The sequence below is a fragment of the Neolamprologus brichardi genome, chromosome 7, assembly GCF_056152115.1.
Source record: "Neolamprologus brichardi isolate AB-2024 chromosome 7, ASM5615211v1, whole genome shotgun sequence".
NCBI classification, from domain to species: Eukaryota; Metazoa; Chordata; class Actinopteri; order Cichliformes; family Cichlidae; genus Neolamprologus; species Neolamprologus brichardi.
This window is the reverse complement of record NC_142110.1, coordinates 33,421,532-33,443,569: the sequence shown is the minus strand read 5'-3', so window position 1 is coordinate 33,443,569 and position 22,038 is coordinate 33,421,532. Positions and strand designations below refer to the sequence as shown.

Genomic DNA, 22,038 nt, shown 5'->3' with positions numbered 1-22,038 from the left:
AACATCTCATCTTTTCCTACGTTTTTAGCATCTCCCTCTTTGCCAGCTGGGAATCTGAGAACTCCTGTGTTGATGTATGATAGAGCTGCTGATATAAAGCATAATGCAAGCCTCTAGCAGTTTAATAGTACCCCAACTATGAAACTGCTATTGAAATTGCATACAGGGCAATATAAGCTGTATTACTATAAGAGTTGCTGCAGGGATAAACCTGTTGTATATTGTAAGGGCATTTCTGAATTACAGATTTTTCCAGTTTGGCCTTCAACTATTTTTATTCCTTAAGGTGTCGAAAAAAACAAATCTAAAGCAAACATGATAATCCCTTGCTCTTGGTCATGGTCATGGTTCACCTTTTGTGCAGGGCTGACAGCAGGTCTGGACATGGTCTTGCGCGCTCTGTGTACGGTGACTGGCGCTGGAACCGGGGAAGGAGATAAACTGGGGCCATTTTTAGTGTCTGGTGTCCCCTGCCCCGGCTTTGTCCCTGTACTGGGGGCAGTCCTCAGTGCACCTGAACTCTGTGCACTCCCAGACGCCAAGGCAGGGAGGGTTTTGGCTGCATGCCCCCCTGTCGGTGAGCCCGAGGGCAACCAGTTAGTCCTGTGAGGGGAAACTCCCAAACCTGGTGCCGCTGCAGCGCTGCCTTCCTGCTCCGGCTGCTGCTGCTTAGTGAGAATGAATCCATTGCTTCCAGTAACAGAACCATGCGGTGGCTCCATGTCAGACGTGCCATTTTCATTTAACAACAGTACAGTCTTGTTATTTCCTGTTGTCAGGTCCTTGTGGCTTGTGTCGTCGCTCTCGGTGCCGTTCAGCATCACCTCTGCTGCAGGGGAAAAAGCCAGTCTGTCTGCTACCTCTTTGTCCCCATCTTTGCATCCAAACAAGACAAATTAAATCACAATGTAAATCCATCATTTACACAAATAAAACACGTTCAAGTGTATTTAGACAAATACCTGACTTCTCTTCTCCATTGCTTCCTGGATCGAGTCCCTCTTTCTTTGTGGATCCACCTTTATCCACGCAGCTCTTGGCTAGACCAGCGGGCTGATTTAAAGAAAAACAAAAACCAAAAAAAGTAAATGTGAGGGAAACTGTTAAATTAAGCTTTATTAAATACATTTTTTTGTGGATAACATTATCAAGTGGCTGCTTAGTTTGTAATGTGTCTAAAAACAGGCCCCCCAGGTGTTCCTAAAGCCTAAGACTATCTGAAAAGTGAGTGTAAAGACATATTTCTCGATAAAAATACCCCAAAAATTCTGGTTTTAGCTTCTCAAAACCACATTTGTGATCCAGGCCTTAGCAGGCATATCTCTGAATTAAACCATCATCCTTCGATGCACCTAATCCTGTGTAAAATCCTTTTTTATTTATGTTTTTCAGTGATGTATCAGTGTCAGGAATACTGTAGAGCCAGCCAAGAGATTGGGGCCCACCCCTATGCACTCGCATCGTCTCCGGCTTCTCTCCTTATATGCTACAACTAACCAGTGGAGCAACAGGCACCTGCCACAGCTTCAAAAGAAAACCAAATCACCCATTGACTGTCTTTACATCTCAGAGATAACAACAGGAAACATAAAGACTCTTCCTCCGGAGCAGACCTTCATCTTCATGCTCACGCTGGAAAAACAGGCTCAAAGGAAACAGGAGGCCTTGAAGGAAAAATCATTGTGACTTCACTCTCATGCTTACTATTAAGGTCTACTTTGCTGCAAAGCCTTTACTTTCAGCTCAAATATCAACATTTAGTCAATCTAGGCCAGTTCAACCTTGAGGAATTACACAGAACCAGCACAGAAAATAAAGGTTTACACTTTCCCTTACCTCATAAGACTCATTTAGGGCATATTTAGGGACAGACACGTGCTGATCAGTGGTGAGAGGTCATATCTGATGAGAAGTAAGTCAGGTACTGAAGCCGATTGCCCCAGGAAAGCAGAGGACTCATTTTCTTCTCACATTAAGCCAAACAAATATAGTCTGAGTGGTCTGCCATGCATCCTTTCTCCCTGTTTGCTTCCCAAGTGTCCACCATCCAGATAAAAGGCAAAGCCTATCCAAAAAAATTACACTTTGCATAAAATATCAGTTAACCTTTATGAAGGAAAGCAGAGGATACATTTTCTTCTCACACAAAGCCAATCAAAAGACCTGAGAGAGAATAAGGCCACTATAAGCTAATGGATTCAGTCAGTTACTCTAAAGCCTCTCCTCAATGGCTCAGACAGTCAGACTGTGTGAGTCCTGATCTGCTTACAACCGAGACTCCAACTAAATAAACCGTCAGGAAACATGTCCCTGTTCATGCTCCGGAGCCAAACATGAACCTAATCAATTAGCAACAAGTCCAGGCCAAGGACTGGTCTGTGAGGGTTTGTCCCCAAAGAACATCTAGTCTGGGACAACCCTCTTTGGTGTATGATCTACATGGAGGAATCTAGTGAACACTTGTGAGCGTCAAGAGAAGAAGAATCTTTTAGTTTCCCCCCCTCTTTCCCCCCCATGGTTTGAAGAAAGCCAGTTACACAAAAACACACAAGCCTCAGCCCTCCCCCTAGTGGTGTAAAGTGGAACATACACAGTGGAGACAGGAGAAGGGGGAGGGAGGGAGGCAGAGAAGGCTGTCTGCAGATCGCCGCCATTTCGCAACCAGATTGTTTACTGACACAGCGCAGCCATTGCAGCAGTTTTCCACTAGATGGGGACTGAAGGGGTTTGGAAGCTCATAGATGGGAATATGGAGGCTGCTGAAAGAAGCTCCAAAGCTGAAACCAAGGCTGTGAGAGCTAATCAGAGCCTAAGCTCCAACTATGAGTGCACAAAGAAGGCCCCAGTGGTTGGACTTACTAGTGATATTACACTATAAATATTAGAAAGAAGCTCATAGCACTATAAAGGATCAGCCTTTCCTGTCCATACAACTTAATGTGAACCTCTTATGTGACAAGGCAGGTGCTGATGTGACCTATCTTTAGATCTGCTGAAAGAGACCTGAAAACAAGTCAGAGCTACCAAACCACAAACACATTACACAGGCAGCTATCAGGCTGCCGGGGCTGGCACTGAGTACCGAGTACCTAAGTACCCAGATGAGATAAAACAATAATGAACCCTGATCCCTCAAGAATGAAGAACCAATTTGCAAAACCTGTTCTCTGCTGTGATCTACTTACATAAAAGTGTCCCCCCCCCCCCATTACATAAAAAAAAATCCTAAAAAAAAAAAATGCTCAATCGTATAGATCACCCTGACATTTAACTTGCTACCAATTCACAGTAACAGCCTGACACTGTGCTAAAGAAATCTGGCAAAGGAGCTTTTTTTTCTCAGGTGGTTTAGGGATTGAAGCTGCAGGCTGTAATTGCAAAAAACCCTCAGTTTGAATAGTCTGGGTGGTCTGTCATGCAGCCTCTCTTCTAGCTCATTTCCTGTTGTTTCCCAGCTGTCCACTGTCTAGATAAAAAAGGCAAAGATAGCCTTAAAAAATAATTGACTTGGCATAAAATTTCAGCTAACCTTTATGAATATGTCAATAATTAACCCACCATGGGACACATTGTGCAAATGAACGAATGACCCTGAGCCAGAATCCAGCAGCTGGTAAACATAGAAGCTCACATCACACCCCAATGTACTTCCTCTAAATTAATAAACAACATCTGCAGTATATATCTGAACATACTGTAGCCTAGACAAGGTCCACAGTGACCTCATTACTACATACTGACCACTGAGAGAGTGGAGAAGAGAAGGGATTAAAGATAAAGGTATAACCAAAAAAGGTGGCTGTACCTCACTTTAGAAAAATCAGGTAAATTTCAAGATCTTCAGGAGGTCACGCTTATCTTCCCATATTGAGATTGACATTTGTCATGAAGTGATTGCTCTAGTTCAAAGGGAGCCGTCTCCAGTCACAGGATCCATCCATGCCATAATCACATCTCTCTGCTACCACACACACAAAAAACACACAAACAAATCCTCTCTCCTTTAAGATCTAGTTTTTGATTTCAGGAATCCAGAGAAATCTGACAGATTAGAATTACTGACAGATAAGCAGCTCGAGGAGCACGTCTTAAATTTAAAAAAAAAAGAAAAGAAAGAAAAAACAAAAACAGAGAAACCTTCTCAAAGAGAAGACAGCAAGAGCTCAAACTAATTGGTAGTAACTTGGTCTAAAAGGAACGGGGAAGAAAGACTATGCATCTCCTCAGACCACTAAAAGCCAACTAAGGGTGAAGAATACAAAGCTAACATGTCGTTTCTCTTGTGCCTCCAGGAAGCATCATACCTGCTTTCTTCTCATGGCCTCCATTGAGAAGAAGAAGGTGGCAGAGAAGGAGTGAGTGAGGGAGAGAGTGTGTGTTTGAGAGAGAGAGAATGAGGGAAGGAGGGAGGACAGAGAGGGAGAGCGCGAGGATCTGTCGAACAGATTGTTCCTCCTTTCCTTTTCTTTCCCCGCATGCACATTCACCTCGCCGGTCATGTGACCTGGTGGCTCCCTCTGTCGGTCCTCTCTGTCAGAGGGTCTCCACAGAGCATGCTCAGTCATTTCCAACTGTAACACCACTCCATTTCCCCCCCCCCCAAACTGGAAGACCCCCACTGCCAACGAAGACCTAAATCACCACCCAAAGGCTGCATACCCAACAAGAATAAGAGGAAAAAGCCTGAATAACCAGCACGTACAGACGATTTTATCTGTCAAATCATTCCTGTATTCATGCCAAATTCACTTATTCTATTTATACACATTTTGTAATTCCTTTCATCGTTTCATATAAAAATAATAAATCTTCTCGTCAGTAAAGGATTTTTAAGCTCCAAAAAGCCTCGACAGTATGCAGCCACTGCCATTTCAGGAGGAGCAATGGAGAGAAGGAAGGAGGAGGTACAAGAAATGAGGCCCAAAACCAAACTGCTTTTCTTCATAGACAGCAGGCCACTTTTTGAACCTCTCAACAGGAGTGTCTTTTGTCTCCACTCAGCCCGAGGCCAACAAACACCACTAAACATGGCCTGCCAGGTTCATGAAACAGATATTAAGTCATAGGCTGAGCAGCCATTAAAGAAGCCTGGAAACACTTAGAAAGGAAAGCACAAAAGGACCTGAAGATATCAGCCTACGAGATCAATCAAACTTAGCATAACATGTCAGTACAAAGGTTTTCCATCGTTGTTTTTGTTGTCTTTGTCGTACTTTGTTTTAATGTGATCAATGAATTGAATCATCTATCCAATAAAAAAATGACATCAAGAGGAAGCATATCAACGAACCCTGACATTTTATTTTAGCATTTCTGACAACAATTAACTCATAATTAATAAAAAAAACAAAAACATAAAAACAGGTTAGTTCATTGGGAGACTTCCTGGACAGGTAGGAATGCAGATGTAGAAATGCTACAGCTTCTACTGTTTCACAGCTAAACAATAACAAGCTAATCCTGACATGTGAGCTATGCAACATGCCCAAGACAATGACAATGGAAGCAGGTTGGGAGGCATACCTTCATACCTTTCTGACATTTTACTTGGGTGTCTAAAACATGAAAATACTCAAGTTATTATGAATTAAAAGGAGAAAACAAACAGTTCTAACAGAAAGCATTATACTTTATATTGCAAGAATGTTAATTTTAATTCTGATTCTGGCTTCCAAATTATGACAGCCAAATAATCAGGACATAATTATTACTCTCTCTGTATTAATTTTCTCTACAAAGCTCTCCTTTTCCTGCTCCATATCAAGCACTCTCATTTCCATTATATAAGTGCATTTGTGCCCCTCCTAAAAAGCTCAGTGAGTCCCTGATGATAATAAAAAATAAAAATATTTTTTAAAAAGTACTCTTTCACAAAGAGCTATTCAGCTATTCTTCAAAGATCGCTCACCAGCCAAAACCTGCTCTCAAATGACATCGGCTTAATGATCCATTTATGCTCGCCACAATGGCTTTGTGCGCTGATCAGGTGACGTCATCACACAGCCACATCCATTTGTACTCGTGAAATTACTCGGCACTGCTGCAGTAATCTCTCTCCACGATTTCTGTCCTCCCATGTTCGTTGTGTCATGTATATGCTTGTAGAGGTGGACATGCTCACACAGTCATGCCTGAAACATGTCCATTTTGAAAATAACTGCACCTGCTATAATTTAACTTAAATGTGCAACCAGCTGAAACAACACTAAAGGACGGCTTACACCAGCGGATGTGACGTCGCTTTTGTCATTTGACACCACTCGCAATGGTGAGAATGACAAACATAAGGTCTCGAGACCAGTTGGTGACCCCTTACAACCATTGGTGGCTCAGGAAAAATGTGTGTTCCCCAATTGGTTGCAAGTGTTTGCTGTCTGCAACCAAGTTAAATTGACTGCAAAGAGGTTGCTGCATCAAAAGCTTCCTTGTGATTTTGTTTGAAGATACTGGAAGATATCGCCTATAGTTTGCATGGACAATGACAGCAGAAGTAGGCCTGGGAGACACCCATTTTTGTCATATCTTGTAGAGATTAGCATTTGAAGCAAAAATTCAATTTGTTATTCTTATTCAGTGGGACCAGACAACCTCACTTGCCAACAGCTCTCCCTGATGAACACGTGTGTAGGCCAGCAAAACAAACACTCCACCACACTCCACACGCCAAAAATCAAATAATAAAGCCCAAGGCATCAATGTGGACTAAAATGAAAAAAAAAAAAAGCTTCAAATCTCAATCTGACTGAGCATTGATGGAACAAACTTGATTCATACAAGCCCAACACAGAGGAAGCTAATGGATCTGCTGCCAAAGTTCTGATGATAACACACAGCTATACACCCTCAGACACTCCACGTCCACTTCCTGAAGTGTCTAAGCTTTTCTAGGAGTATAAAGGGACCCCTAAAAAATATTAGAGGGGTGATCTAATTGTTGGGTCCTAGAAACCCTTCATTAAAAAGCTATCCAGGATAAATCCATTATTATCTATTATTAGAAAAATGTGTTTTTGAAAAGACCCCATAGTTACAAACCCTAAAAAGAGACTGCAAAGCCCAAATCATTTACATTGAGTAAATGTTAACTAGGGATGGGTACCGGTATACCGGTAACGGTTCTGACATAAACGGTAGTAACCAGACCGAAAAGCAGTGCACATTTCGGTGCTTTCCCCCCCCCCCCCCCTCAGATGTCATACACTTTGGATTTTAGCCAATCATTTTACCTTTGCAAGCGTAGTAGGCGGGCCCAGGTACGTACTATACTATATACTATACTGTGCAAAGGAGGTAACACCTCGAATCTGATGAAACTCCTGGCGACGCATAGTGTTTTTTTGAAAGCCGAAAAATGCACCGTATATGATAGCTTGCTGCGAGACCTCACACTGAGCACATCTACTGCGGGTGTGGTGCCTGTTATCGGACCCGGAGTTAGCAACATCCCCCAAGAACCCGAAGAGGAGAGTCCTGGCCCCTAGCCCTGCCAGTGTAGCAGAAATGATGACGGATGATGATGGCAGCAGCAGCAGCCGTTCTTCTCTGCGTAAGTAGCTTAATGTTGTTCGTGTGTAATTTACGTTGAGTACGCTAACCACGTTATTACATTAATGCATGTAAGGTGAACTAGCAAACACAGTCGTAGTTACATGCGGCTGTCTTCTTGTTTGATAGAGTGAAACCATATATGCCCTATAGCTGCAGAAAACATTGTTAACATTGTTAACTTTTTACAAAAGAAAAACCAAAAAAAACAAAACAAAGCTAAACATGAGAGGTTTTAGGACACAGTTTGTGTTTTCCATTGTTTAAGCACCGGTTCGAGCACCGTTTAAGCACCGGCACTAGGGATGGGTATTGAGAACCGGTTCCCACTGTTTCAATTCCTTGGAATCGTTTGCCATTTTTGCAAACGATTCCCTTATCGATTCCAGTCGCCCCGAATGACGTCACCACGTTGCGGAGCGTCATTTACCTGGCAGGAAACATGGCGGCTCAAACGCTAAAAAGTTTGGTTATACTTTACGAGAACGGATGACAACAGGGCAACTTGCAATACTTGCGAAGTAGATATTTCATTTAAGGGAGGAAACACTACGAATATGCAAAAGCATTTGCTCACAAAACACACGATGACCTTAAATGAATGTCGTGTTTTTAATTCCGCTCCGGACTCGTGAATCTCAACCCAGCAGCAGCGGTAACGTTTGCACGTCCTCTCCCGTTAATACGGCAGGTAAATAATCAACTAACAGTGCATATTATGTTAGCGCGATCTGCCTTATTACAAAACCTGCCATTACTGTGCATTTAGGTGACCATGATGAGAGAGACAGACAGAGTCTGGCTCAGATGCTGGCAGTTCTTGCTACAGTCTACCGGTAGCGTCTCCTTTCAGGCCAGGATAGACGAATGTCACCGAGCAGTGACTAAGTTTGTGGTAAAAGGCTTGCACCCATTTGCCACAGCAGATGCCCCCGATTTTCGGTAAGTGAATGTGTTTAATTGTAGGCAGGGAAATTACTGGATATTCTTGTGTAATTGCTACAGAAGAATATTTATTTTATTATTTTACATTCACAATTTTTTTTCCTGGGGACCCTGTGACACCCCATTGAAGAGCCGTAGGTTGGATCTGTTAAGATCTCACTGTTGGGTTTGTAAGGCCATGTTACTCCTAAATTTCTATCTTGTTCAAAGAGAAGATATAAAACAAAGATCTAAGCTAATTGACCTTAGTGTTCTCCTTTTTAAAAAAAAAAAAAAATCGATAAGAGAATCGATAAAGAATCGAATTGTTAAACAGAATTGAAAATGGAATCGGAATCGTGAAAATCTTATCAATACCCATCCCTAACCGGCACTGTTTCAAAAGTACCGGTTTGGCACCGGTATCTGATAAAACCTAAACGATACCCATCCCTAATGTTAAGTAAAACAGAGTCATCTGAGAAATAATAAAGACAATCTCCAAGATGTCATCAGTGTGGTATTTTAAACAAGAAATAAATTTATGTTCTGAGATGATCACATCACATGGAAAATGTTACACTAACTACCCAGATAAAGAATTAAACAATTTCACTGTGTTCGTTTTTGGATGACCTGCAGAGAAGAAAGGACTACTGTTGCTAGCTTCAGTTCTAGAAATAAAGTCCTGGATGAGATCAAGTACACCAGACCTAGGATCTTCAGTGGAGAACTAGCTGAATTATATCAAGGTCTGTCACAACAACAATGAACCAGCCAAAGACGGAAAACAGAGTTTTAATAAAGCTTTAATATTATGAAACTCTGTACATGGCTGTGAATTCAAAGTTATACCTCTCTCCCCCTTTATCTAGTTAGATGCTTTAAAATAATTGATTAAGGGCATTGCCAAGTGGCAAAAGAGGGACTCTGGTAAAACTTCACTTGCTTGCCAATGTCAGTGCTAGTAAAATACTACTAATATAAAACTGTGAAAATGCTAGCTAGATACCTTGCCAAAGTGTGACAACAGCTTGCCAATAACCACAAGGCAGGGACTGTTAACCAGACAGTCGAGCAACGGTGGAGATGGAATTTTAAGCAGTACAACATTTTGCGGCAACGACAAAATGTGAGCCATTTGTTGTTTTTATGTTTATTTATTGTTTTTATGTTCAGTCTCAACTGTTACAAAGTTGATGTGCAGTTAATAAGTGCAATAAATATTTATATTGGAAAAGAAAATCGTGAGAGAATCGTGATCTCAATTCTAAGCAAAAAAATCGTGATTCTCATTTTATGCAAAATCGTGCAGCCCTACTACCGTAACTAGTCCGTACCAGATGAACTAGTAGTTTGATGCCCAATGTCGATAAACTGTTGTGTCCTAAATTTTATGCAGTCATCTGCCACCAGGTGGAGCATTGATGTTGAGAAACTCCATAAGTCTATTAATCTAGGCCTGATCTTTTTGTTAACATCATTGTCATTGATTCTTTTAAAGTTGAAAGGATGAGATTACAGATACAAGCAGGGAAAATGAGCTTACTCTAAAAGGTGGATGGGCTCTCCCTTACTATAGAGTAAGGCATTTAGTCATTCAGTAGAGGCTTAGAATAGCCCACTACATCGAAAGGAGCCAGCTAAGGCGGTCATCCCCTGGGTAAGGTATTCTGCTCTGACATGTCCAACCGGGAAACAGACCCAGGGTAGAGTATGGTGGAGAGATTACATCTCTTGGCATCTCTTGAGAACACCTTAATTTCCCCTGGATAAGCTGGAGAAGGTGACTGGCAAGAGGAAGGTCTCTGTGACCCGACTTCAGATAAGCGGCAGAAAATTGATAGATAGACGAGTTATCATTTTGTTATTTTAATTTTAAGTTTAACTGAAGTGGTCTTGAATTTCGAATCTAACAACATGCACCACTCATAATCCAGAGCACATTTATGAGTTTTCCGGATCTCTGGATCTGTTTCGAGTATAGACCGTATTGTTCATAATCCACGATGCGAGGTGCTGCTCAGTTAAGTAACATGATTCATTATTGAAGAATATGATTAATAGTTTTCAAATTTTATTAACAGTTTTCAAATAAGAGTTTTTGAAATTGTCAAATTTAACTTGATATCTGAGTGTTTTAGTTTAAGCATATAGCACATGCAATAACACAGCAGTGAGCATGTGCACTGAACAAATCTAACAATCAAGATACTGAACAGCTGCAGGGGTCAAATAGCACCAAGAACTTACTACAAAATCCCTACAACAGTATAGACCATGTAAGAAAATGAAGAGCAAGTGGAACCTGTGATGTGCATATATTCAGAATAGGCACGGCTTTGACACTAAAAAATGTAAACAATGCAACATCCAATTTTAATCAATAAAAACCATATATCTTATTTGAAAATGTATCAATACATCTTAAAAAGTCAATGCCACACATCAGTTATTTTACCTTAATAGATGACTTCATGGGCTTTAGCGTGTCTGCTTTTTTAAAATCTTTAGAATATTTGTCATAAGTGTGCCTGCTACACAGAACCATTTGGAAGCATCACAATTCCCTTATTAAGGCAATTTTATCTCGACAATATAAAAATCAACCACAGGAGCCCAAAGCACTGCTCGACATTTGTCCAAGGCTGTTCTCCAACTTCATCTCCTGTCTGAATGAGACACAGATGTAACCAGTGTACACTGAGTAAAGAGGAAATTAGAAACACCTGTACAATATAATGCTGAGCTCTAGGGCTGGGCTATATCATACCGTTCACGGTAATACCGGTGTAATTTTGGGAAACGATAGGAAAATGAAATATCGCGATAGAATATGGGTAAAACGCGCATGCGTAGTGCCTATGTTTACATATGCACATGGCGGCGACGCAGAATGAGAAGAGCGAAAGTGGATCGTTGAATGAAACGGATGAACCAGAATTGGTTTGTAAAAATGCTGCAACTTCAGTGGTGCGGAACTGGTCTGGCTTTCGTCCGTCAGATAAACAACAAAGCACTATTTTTGGTAGCGCATGCTAGCGGGCCGTCGTTGTTACCGTGTTGTTTGGAAAATACGGCACACTTAAAATCAATCCTTTGATTTCTCAGAAAATTGACAGTGCCCCTTATAATTCCGTGTGCCTTATGTATGAATTCTGGTTGTGTTTACTGACCTCGAAATGATTTTATGTCGTACACGGCGCTCGAAAAGCTGTCAAATATCTTAGTACGACTTTGCAAAGCTACGAACCCGCACCGCTTGATGGATTGTCAGAGCATTACGACTATCGTAGGCAGGCGCCTCGCTTTGACATAATATTACCGTATTGTGTGTGTATAACCTCTTTTTAAGTTTTGTGGATATTATACATGGTTATGCTGAGGATATGACGGCCAATTTCCACTGGAAATGTCTTTTGGTTAAACTGTCAGCAAGGAATTTGCACTGTTAATTTTTTATATAACTTTAATGCACATAAAAACAGCTGCTTGTTTAAGTGAAAATACATTGATGGGGTTTTTTGCACTAATGAAGTTGTGGAGTTGTAAAGTATTTTGTCTAGTGTCAATTATATCGTCAGTTATATCGTTATCACAAATTTTTAAATGTATATCGTGATAAATATTTTTGGTCATATCGCCCTGCTCTACCGAGAAAAATAAGTGTGATTATTTTGGTCAATTTTATCATTTCAATCATTTAACACAAGATATTAACTATATTAAAAAAAAACTGCATGATGTTTGTTAAACAGTGGATTCTCTTAGCTTTAAATCTAATTCAACTGAAAATCAAATAAACATGACACAGGTTCATTTGACAATGAGTTGGGCCGGGACTAGCGGGTATTTTGACAGTGAAGCCCATCTCGCAAAGGCAAGTAGACTGCTGTCAGAACTACCTACTCGTCTCAGGTTTTCCACTGGGTGGTAGCACATAGCACCAGGTACTTTTTTTATTACTTACTCAGCTGGGGTTCCACATGATCTTAAGCAACCCGAAAATGTGACATCAACAGTCTGCATGCTACCGACTGGCTATTCAGTGGCATCACTCGAGTCATGAAAGAGTCTCTCTTTTGAAAATCAAAACCACTCTTATTAAAACTTAGCAATGAGGGGAATGGGTAAACAAAGAAAGAACACCGTAGTCCCCAAACAAAAAGTCATACACTAACCAGCAGGTATACCAACGTCTTGATGTCCTCCATTGTTGTGGTGTCGTGTCGTATACAAATTGTGTCACTGGACTTTCACCTGCGTTTCTATAACGACCCCACGCACACTAAATGGTACTCGATTGTAATTGGAAATGACTGCATGGCAGGGCATGGTCTGTGGCGCAGCTGCGGGGGAGGCGAACACACCTGGCCGGCATCTGCAATAATCAATTACAGTGGTGCCAAAACCCAGAAATCGAGCATGGCGGAACTACGACTGGGCCAGCCAGGCGAGGTGCTAAACCAAATGGTGGCCGGGAGAGCGGAAGGAGCAGGTGGCAATGTTACGCCGCCAGTGGAAACAGCTGCAGGACCGCACAGAGTGCCGGATGCAGCTCGGATTGGGTCCTGGCTGACACTGCCACCTCCCCCATCGGCATCCCTCGTATGGCCAATGCCATTCGGTCCGGGTGTCCGGCAGCCGTGCCAGTCCCCAGGCTGAGGCCAGCCAAGGCACAGCCTACCTTCGCACCAGTACCAACTCCTCGGGTGGGAGCAGCTAGTACCCGGCAGGTGCCCACACCTGTTCCCCTCCACTTTCACCACCTGCTCAGCCCAACCCAGTAGACAGTGTGCCAGAGGGACCTGCTCTGCCGGAGCTGGGGATCAGGGCACCAGAGGGACTTGCTCAGCCTGAGCTGGTTGACAGTGTGCAGGAGAGTCCTGCTCATCCAGAGCCAGAGGCCGATGTGAGGGAGAGTCATGCTCAACTGGAGGAGGTCAGAGTGCAGGAGGGACCTGCGCACCAGCTGGACCTGCCTTGTTTCTACCAGAGACCAGCGTGCAGTGGGGTCCTGCGTGCCGGCCGCTTGCCATGTGGCCGAGCCACCACATACCTGCTGCTGAATAGGTTCGGCCGGATGGCTCCCCGGCCTCAGTCAGGTGATGGGGGTATGTGGCAAGGTGTGGTCTGTGGCTTTGGCTGCGGGGGAGGCAGACACACCTGAGCGGCATCAGCAATCACGCCTCACCGGCTTAAAAGCAGAATGAACTGGGTTCTGTTGTTGGTAGTGGTGTGTTTAGCTGGCAACTGAAAAGCTGCCACCGTGCGTAACTTGTGACAACCGCAAATAAAAGAAAAAGTGCTGAAAAGTGGGAAAATGTGGTGGAGTCCGTCATGCATTGTTTAGAGACAATGTCTAGCCTTAATAGCCTTAGCCTCTAGCATTAATTGAATTAGTTGCCCTACCTGATCTTTACACACCCAGTGTGATTTGAAGCTCTGCAAAGGAGGCAGACAAGATAACACACACACCCAGTGTTTTCCTGATGTTCGAATTAACCCAGGATGCACACGCTTTAAAGTGGCAGCACCAAGAAAAAGCCAACCATGAGGTTCAAACACAAAACCTTCTTGCTTTGAAGCAACAGTCATAACTACTGGTTCACCATGCTACCCTTAGTTTTCAAATGGTTCTTTCATGTTGGTGTTTTCTTTTGGGATATATAGGCACCTAGTTGGTGAAGTGGTTCCTACAAAGGAGGGTTGCCACACAGGAAATAAAACATTTTCCCACTTTGCTTTCACTTTTACAGTGAAATCAACTTCAAAGAATCAGCAGGCGATCCTTCTGCATTATATCTATGCTGGGGGTGTGTCATAACAGCAAAGGCTTGAAACCCCTACACTGTACCCCATCATACACCTCACTAAAAATGTAACTACACATCACATAAATGCAACCTTCAGTTACTGGGATTGGCCCATTGAGTAACATTTCCTCCTAAACAGTTCTGGTCAATTCTTCTTGTGATACCATTTTTTTAACTGACTAAATGAAAAAGGCTGAAGAAGAAGATGACGAAGAAGAAGAACTCCACCATCAACTAATGTTTGGCATAATAATGACCACAGAGCAATAGGGATGGGTACTGATGGTTCTGACATAATTGGTAGTAACCAGAACGAAAAGCAGCGCACATTTCGGTGCTTTTTACCTTTCCAAGGATAGTAGGCGGGCCCAGGTACGTACGTTCTTTTAGAGCAGAGCTACAGATTAAAAATGCCCAAGACGAAGCGGTCAAAATTCTGGCTGTACTTCACAGCAAAAGATGCAAACTCAGCAGCCTGCAACAAGTGCTTTAAGGTGATACTGTGCAAAGGAGGTAACACCTCGAATCTGATGAAACTCCTGGCGACGCAAAGCGTTTTTTAAAAGCCAAAAGTGTATTGTATTTGATAGCTTGCTGCAAGACCTCACACCGAGCACATCGACTGCGAAAGTGGTGCCTGTTATCGGACCGGGAGTTAGCAGCATCCCCCAAAAACCCGAAGAGTAGAGTCCTGGCCCCTAGCGCTGCCAGTGTAGCAGAAATGATGATGGATGATGGCAGCAGCAGCTGTTCTTCTCTGCGTGAGTAGCTTAATGTTGTTCGTGTGTAATTTAAGTTGAGTAGGCTAACCACGTTATTACATTAATGCATGTAAGGTGAACTAGCAAACACCGTCGTAGTTACATGCGGCTGTCTTCTTGTTTGATGGCAGATACTCCCTTCACCCTGGCCAAAAAGGCTAAAATGACCAAAGAAAAAGAAGAAAAAAAGAGACTGCTAAAAAATAAAAACATGAGGTTTTTGGACAAAGTTTGTGTTTTCCATTGTTTAAGCACCGGTTCGAGCACTGTTTAAGCACCGTCACCGTTTTAAAAGTACCGGTTTGGCACCGGTATCGTATAAAACCTAAACGATACCCATCCCTACAGAGCAATATGGTTATGAGGTTAAATGGGGTTGAACTAGCAGTACTATAAATGTTGGCAATAGCAGTGGTGCCGGACATTTCTATAGGTGCTACATAACTTGCAGCTCTGTCTTACACATTTACAATAGCTTATTTAAAAAAAATAAATAAACAAACACTGCTAGGTTTAATAAAATCTTTAGTATCCAAAAAAAATAAAAATAAAAAATAGGGTTGGGTACAATTCATGTTTTAGTACCCAGCTATACCTTTTTGGCATTTTAGACTGATCTCTAATCTGTCTTTTGTCTCTTTGGTGCTGGAGAAATTTGTTTTCTACCAGTTTCAGGATCTCCTAGGGGGAAAAAATGTCATCACTTAAACCATAGGTGTCAAACTCTGGCCCGCGGGCCAAATTTGGCCCGCAGCCTAATTACATTTGGCCCGCGAAGCCATACCAAATTACTATCAGAGCTGGCCTACTGGTATTATACAGCTAATATATATATTGTTTAGTATTAAGCTTTGCTTGTTCCATATTCAGTTTTTCAGCAAAACTTGTTTGAGTCCATAAGAAGAGAGTCATTCTTATATCTGGAGGAAGATTTTTTCAATAAATATTAACGTTAGCCCGCGACTTTGTTCCAGTTTTGAATTTTGGCCCACTGTGTATTTGACTTTGACACCCCTGACTTAAACATTTTAGTCTGGTTTCAAAACACATAATGGCACAGAATTGGATCATTTATTGATTTTCTACTGGAGAGTTGTACTAAAGAAACTCTGCAAAGGTTTCACCACCAGGTTGATTAGTTTTTCATCATCACCTGCTCCCCTCACATGGGGGCTTTACAAGGATGCATCCTAGGTCCAGTACTCTTCACTTTTCCTGCTCCCATTAGGATATATTTTCAAAGAATGTATCCCAATGTGAGTCATCTGTTATGCAGATGACTCACAAATCTATCTTGCTCTCAAAAAGAATACCACAGCCCCAATTTCAGACAAAGTTGTATTTCTTGAACCTGAATCAACAAAAAACAGAAGTGGAACTAGCCCTCCTGAGCTTAGCCTTATGCGTCCTTTAAATGTCGTCTTGGCCCTTTTGGATAATTTCTAAATGTCCCTTGCAAAAAAAAACCAACCAAAAAAAAAAAAAAAAAAAAAAAAAAAAAAAAACAGACAACAGCTTCACATTTGGTAAACAAATAAATGCTGTTGTTGGAGCTAGATTCTTCCAGTTGAGGGGTTTTCTAAAGTGTAAGCCCATTGTATCTTTCATTGACTGTAAGGAAGTAATTCATGCCTTCATTTAGAGTTGGGCAATATGGCCTAAAAGCCATATCATGGTATAATTTGAAGCATGTGCGGTAACAATATATATCACAATATATTTTTTTCTTCTGTATAAAGTATTTTACACACTATAAGGCACACTTACAATCCTTTAATTTTCTCAAAAATCAACAGTGTGCTTTATGTATGAATTCTGGTTGTGCTTACTGACCTCGAACAGATTTTATGTGGTACACGGCCCGCAGAAATCTGTCAAAAATGTTTTAGAACGACTTTGGTAAGCTATGAAGCCGCACCACTGGATGGATTGTCGGAGCATTACAGCTGCCGTAGTCAGGAGCTTCGCAAGTAATCTGGGTCCAAAACTCCGTCTGCTCCAGGTCCCAAAGTCAAACGAACACTGCGGCATCACTGAGAGTTAAAAACTGTCATTTTTTTTGACTATGTGCACGTTAGCATATGCTACTTCCGGTACGGAAACTCCTGTGGGGAGCTTTGTTTCCGGTGTCCTATTCACACCCTGTTCACGGTCCAAAACAAGTTAAGCAAATGAATGAATCAAGCGGCGATTTACATTTCTATAGATGTCTCGGGCATTTACCCAATATATCTGTAAATGATGTTCATTGACTTGTCGATATTTTTTCCCCACGCCTCAGAGCAAAAGAGAAAAGGGATTCAAATGTTATATTTCTCAGCTGTCCCTCATTTATCGCGGGTGTTATGTTCTAAAAATAACCAGCGATAGGTGAAATCAAGTAGCAAATTTTATTTTTTGACGGTGCAAAACGTTTTGTGAACATCGTGGACATACAGTACTGCACTTCAGAGTCACACTGCTAGCGATCGATGCAGCGATTCTGTACTGTACAGGAGAGACGTCACGGAGGAGATAGTCTGCAGCGATCAGGACGCAGGACACAATGTGACGTAAAAAAAGCATGCAAACTTGCACTAAAAAAAAGCTGCGAAACTGCGACGTGAAAGGTGAACCGCGTTATAGCAAGGGACCGCTGTAATTTTGAAGGTAAGTCACAACATACCCTTCATAAATACTGATGTATAGAAACCCTTACCAGCAATCATTCATTTTTGTGTGGCTTTTTTTACGGTTTGTTAACATGCTGTGTAGGTGTGTACTTGACTAGCTGATATCGACATAATGGGGGAAACATCTGGTTTGACTATTCTTCACCTGTAGTTTGAATGCTGAACATTTGCCTGTTTAAATCATAAGACCAGTCACTATACAGAGATGTGCTTCTGAATGTGGACGATGTGTCTTCTGCTGCAGTAATGCAATTCCGCTTGTGTTGAGTGATGTAAACAACTGATCGATCTAAACTCTTTAAACATCAAAATTGATCATTAGATTTTTTTATGACACAACAGTGGTGAGTGTTCCCACCTTCTGCTCTTTGTAACTTAACGCGATCTTTCCGTTTTCGAGTTTTGGACATGATTTTGGAGTATATCTTTGCAGTAGCGATTGACCGCAAAGTAAAGCTACCGGAAATGTACAACCCCACATCCGGTCTCAAACCAGGAAGTTAGCATTTTCTCGTGCACAGGGTCAATTCTTTCATCTTTAATAAAATGATCAGTGTTGCTGCTTTACCAGGTGTAACAAAAAAGTTTAACATCCAGGCATGAAAACAGAATTTATTAAATTCAACAGAGTTAGAAGTTAGCAGGAAGTTAGCTTGCTAGTTTCCACGTAAACATGATATGCCATGTTCTGACTGAGAGATTTCTGAAAAAATGAAAAGTACAGCTCTGCTATCACTTCCAACATAAATGAAGACAGGAAACTAAACAGCAGTGACGTTTGCAGGGTTACTGAAGTTGAGCTAGCTGGTATATAATGATATGCTACGTGATCACTAGCAAAACAGCTATGTTAGCATAACATTAGCACAGTGAAGCTGGAGGATGAACGCTAACTTTTTTCCACTCGATAAGAGTTAACGTAAGGGTTTCTGGTGGTTAGGGACAAATGCAATTGCATGGCAGGATGCTATAAACGGACCAAACTTCAGTCAGGAGAACAACTGAGATAATCCATCCACAATACGAGGTTAGTCATTAATATACTGCAACAACATGGGAATAGAGCAGCTGAGAGAGAATTCAGCATTAATGAATCAATGGTAGGGAAGTGGAGGAAGCGCAGTTTTTGGCTTTCCCCATATTCCAAAAGTGCTTCGTCTCTTTGCTATTACTGCCGCCGGGCATAATTTGCCAATGATGTTGTTTGCAGCCGCTGCAATGCTTTCGACCAAAACAGGCGCAGCTTGATGATGACACCATTAACATGTGCTATCGCAGTAGAGCAGTATAGTCAAAATCTCTACAGTTGGCCAAATTTATATCATTTCTACCGTATACCGTTTATACCGCCAACCCCACCTTCATTTCATGCAGGCTTGACTATTGCAATAGTCTTTATCTGGGCAGCCAGATTCTGCTTTCTCATCTGCAACTTGTCCAAAATGCATCATCTCGACTCCTTACAGGAACACACAAGCGGAACCACATTTTTCCTGTTTTGGCTTCTTTCTTTCACAGTGTTTTTCAGCTTTTGTTTGTTTTCAACAAATTAAATGGGTTAAAACCTTCTGACATTCCTGCTCTTAACTATGCACATTCCCAAAGGATTGATGAGATAAATACAATTCAGTCAGTACCCCTAAAACCTAAAATACAAAGCTTGGTACCCAACCCTACCAGTTTCAAAATGTAGGTTAAAAAATAAATAAATAAATAATCTTTTAGATGTTATAACATCTAACACCGTGGGCAGCACGGTGGTTAGCACTGTTGCCGCACAGCAAGAAGGTCCTGAGTTCAATTCCACCATCAGGCCGGGGTCTTTCTGTGTGGAGTTTGCATGTTCTCCCCGTGTTTGCGTGGGTTCCCTCTGGGTACTCCGGCTTCCTCCCACCGTCCAAAGACATGCAGCTTGTGGGGATAGGTTAATTGGATAATCTAAATTGAATGTGCGAGTGAATGTGAGTGCGAATGGTTGTCTGTCTCTATGTGTTGGCCCTGCGACAGACTGGCGACCTGTTCAGGGTGTACCCTGCCTCTCGCCCCCTATGACAGCTGGGATAGGCTCCAGTGCCCCCCCGCGACCCTGAAAAGGATAAGCGGAAGCGAATGGATGGATGGATGTTATTACATGTTTTGACCAGTGATCTGTTGGGCAAGGCAATGCCAGACCACAAATGTTTCAAGTTTTCTCCTTTGAATTATCAGATAATATTAAGAGCACATTATGGCCCCCAAATTGGCTGTGCCGCACACAGTGGTGTCACCACAACCCTATCACCCTTTTTAATATCACTGTATCAATATAATTATCTAACGCTCATGTCTTCAATCCAACTACGCTAGTTTACATAAACTTAGCAGTGCACAACAAGCCCAAATGAAACCAAAGCGTGGCTTGAACCACCAGACGTGACGTTTCGGTGAGTATTTACTCTATGCTATAGATACTAATGCCTCACTTATACTATGATGTAGACATAGAAACCCAACAGCCAAGTAGTCCTCCTTGTTGTATGGCTTTAAAGTCCACCGCTTGGACCATATGTGTAGCTTATGGTCCATCGTGTAAATTTGTGGACAAGTGCATGTGGTTGCAAAAAAACAAACAAAAACAAAACCAAAAAGCTAGCCATTTGCACAAACCCTCACACTACACTCACCATCTGATGATAAAATTTATACCACAGGGAACCACACAGACCCTGTTGGTCTCGCGAACATGTAAATTATAGTCCCACAATAAACTGGAGCAGGTTTGAAACTCAAACAGGGATAATGCTTAAAGTTGGTGATAAAAATACGATTCTGGATTTAGATTGTGACTCTTGAAGTGGGTGTAAAATTGATTTACTTTGGTTCTGAGGGGGTGAAGTAGAAAGAATATATTTTTTCATGGATTTACCTTTTTACATTCATTTATTCAAACAATCATTCAGGTTGCCTGTTAATAACCAATCTGATAACCAATGTGTCTTTTAATTTTTAAAATGAAAGGTCCAACATTTCATTCATATCATTTCTATCACATGAAAAATAAAGCCTTCCAATTGCACTGACTGTACTCTAACATGGTGCCTGCAATTATCAGCTTAAAACCATGAGATTGGCACGCATATTTCCTCATTTTCCTCCTTTTCAATAGAGGTGAAGTTGCCGTTTGAGGGTAAATGCATCAAATAACAAACACTCAGTCACTAACTCACACACCAGCTATGAGCGTAAACGGAAGTGGCTCCACAGCTCAATGCCCTACACCTTTCTCTGCTACACCTCGAGATACTCTCAACACTGTTGGAGCGACCTCTGCCGAACAAAGCAAGCATACCAAATCTGCCATATCTACTAAAAAGAAATGAAGCACCAGAGACTGAAGCTGTGGCAGCTTTGCACATGCCGATCAGCTGAAATGATCCACCTTCACCATTAAAACCTTCCTGTAAAAGCAAATCAAATCAATGCACCTACAAAACAGCCAGCAACACTGAGAGCCGTGACAATATCCAACACAGATCAGCCTTCACTCGAAGAATAATTCAAATCACAATTGAAAGATTAAAAAAGAGAAATAATGAGTGAAAAGGTGAATCCGGATCTGGCGCCATATGTATGCAATGGGAGGCTGTTGCAGCTCTGCCAGTGCTGGCTTCATTTGACTGCATCAGTTACAGCACTCCACCGTGGAGATAGCATTATCAGTCGAGCGTTTAACCGCACTGTTGGGGAATAAATGGAGACCGATCGGTGTAAAGAGGACAATCGCTGGAATCCGTTTTTTTTTAGGAATTTAAAAGTGAGCATTCTGCTGTTAGCTAGCATCGCTGCTAACAGCTAGCTACAAAACAGTGTACAAATTAGCCACCAGTGAGCTGGCGACAAACAGTGCAGCAAGAACTTTGAGAATATTGGCTAAAAATGCAAGTTTAAGGTGTGTATGTGGTTTATTTTGAACCGCTAAAGCTGGACACAGGCAGGACAGTGACACAACCCGGGACCATGTATAATCAGACCCCGGCGTAAAGCGAACAACGTGCCTGCACAGAGTATTCATTTTCCGGGGCGCAGCATCTTCCTGCACATTCAGTTGCCCTCCGGTCCAGCACAAAAGCAAAAGACTCCAAGGCTGGCAGCGGCCAATTTAACGCGAACCGACAGTTCGACACCGGCGGCTCGGCCGCTCACAGGGGGCTGGTCCACCCGTCGGGACGAAACATATTTTCCGTGGAGCGGAAAACAGGGCAACAGGAAAACAAGCTTGGCGCAGAAAAAGCTCACACACTCACCTCGGTCCCAACCGAAGCCATGGTGCCTGGACGTAAA

At 42.1% G+C, this 22,038-nt stretch overlaps 1 protein-coding gene across 2 annotated transcripts in view; it reads right to left on the bottom strand.

Annotated features, from left to right (window-relative positions):
* ehmt1b (euchromatic histone-lysine N-methyltransferase 1b) overlaps positions 1-22,038 on the bottom strand; it is a 37,995-nt gene extending 15,957 nt beyond the window's left edge. The window contains exons 1-3 of one of the 2 annotated variants that reach the window (XM_006803489.3): positions 22,002-22,038; positions 963-1,053; positions 354-874 (exon numbers count right to left, since the gene is read on the bottom strand). In XM_006803489.3, coding sequence (XP_006803552.1) covers positions 354-874; positions 963-1,053; positions 22,002-22,022 — 633 coding nt within the window. In that variant the 5' untranslated portion in view covers positions 22,023-22,038. Of the gene's footprint in view, positions 1-353; positions 875-962; positions 1,054-4,304; positions 4,500-22,001 lie in introns of those variants that run through there. The other variant, XM_035913250.2, reaches the window with a different exon arrangement.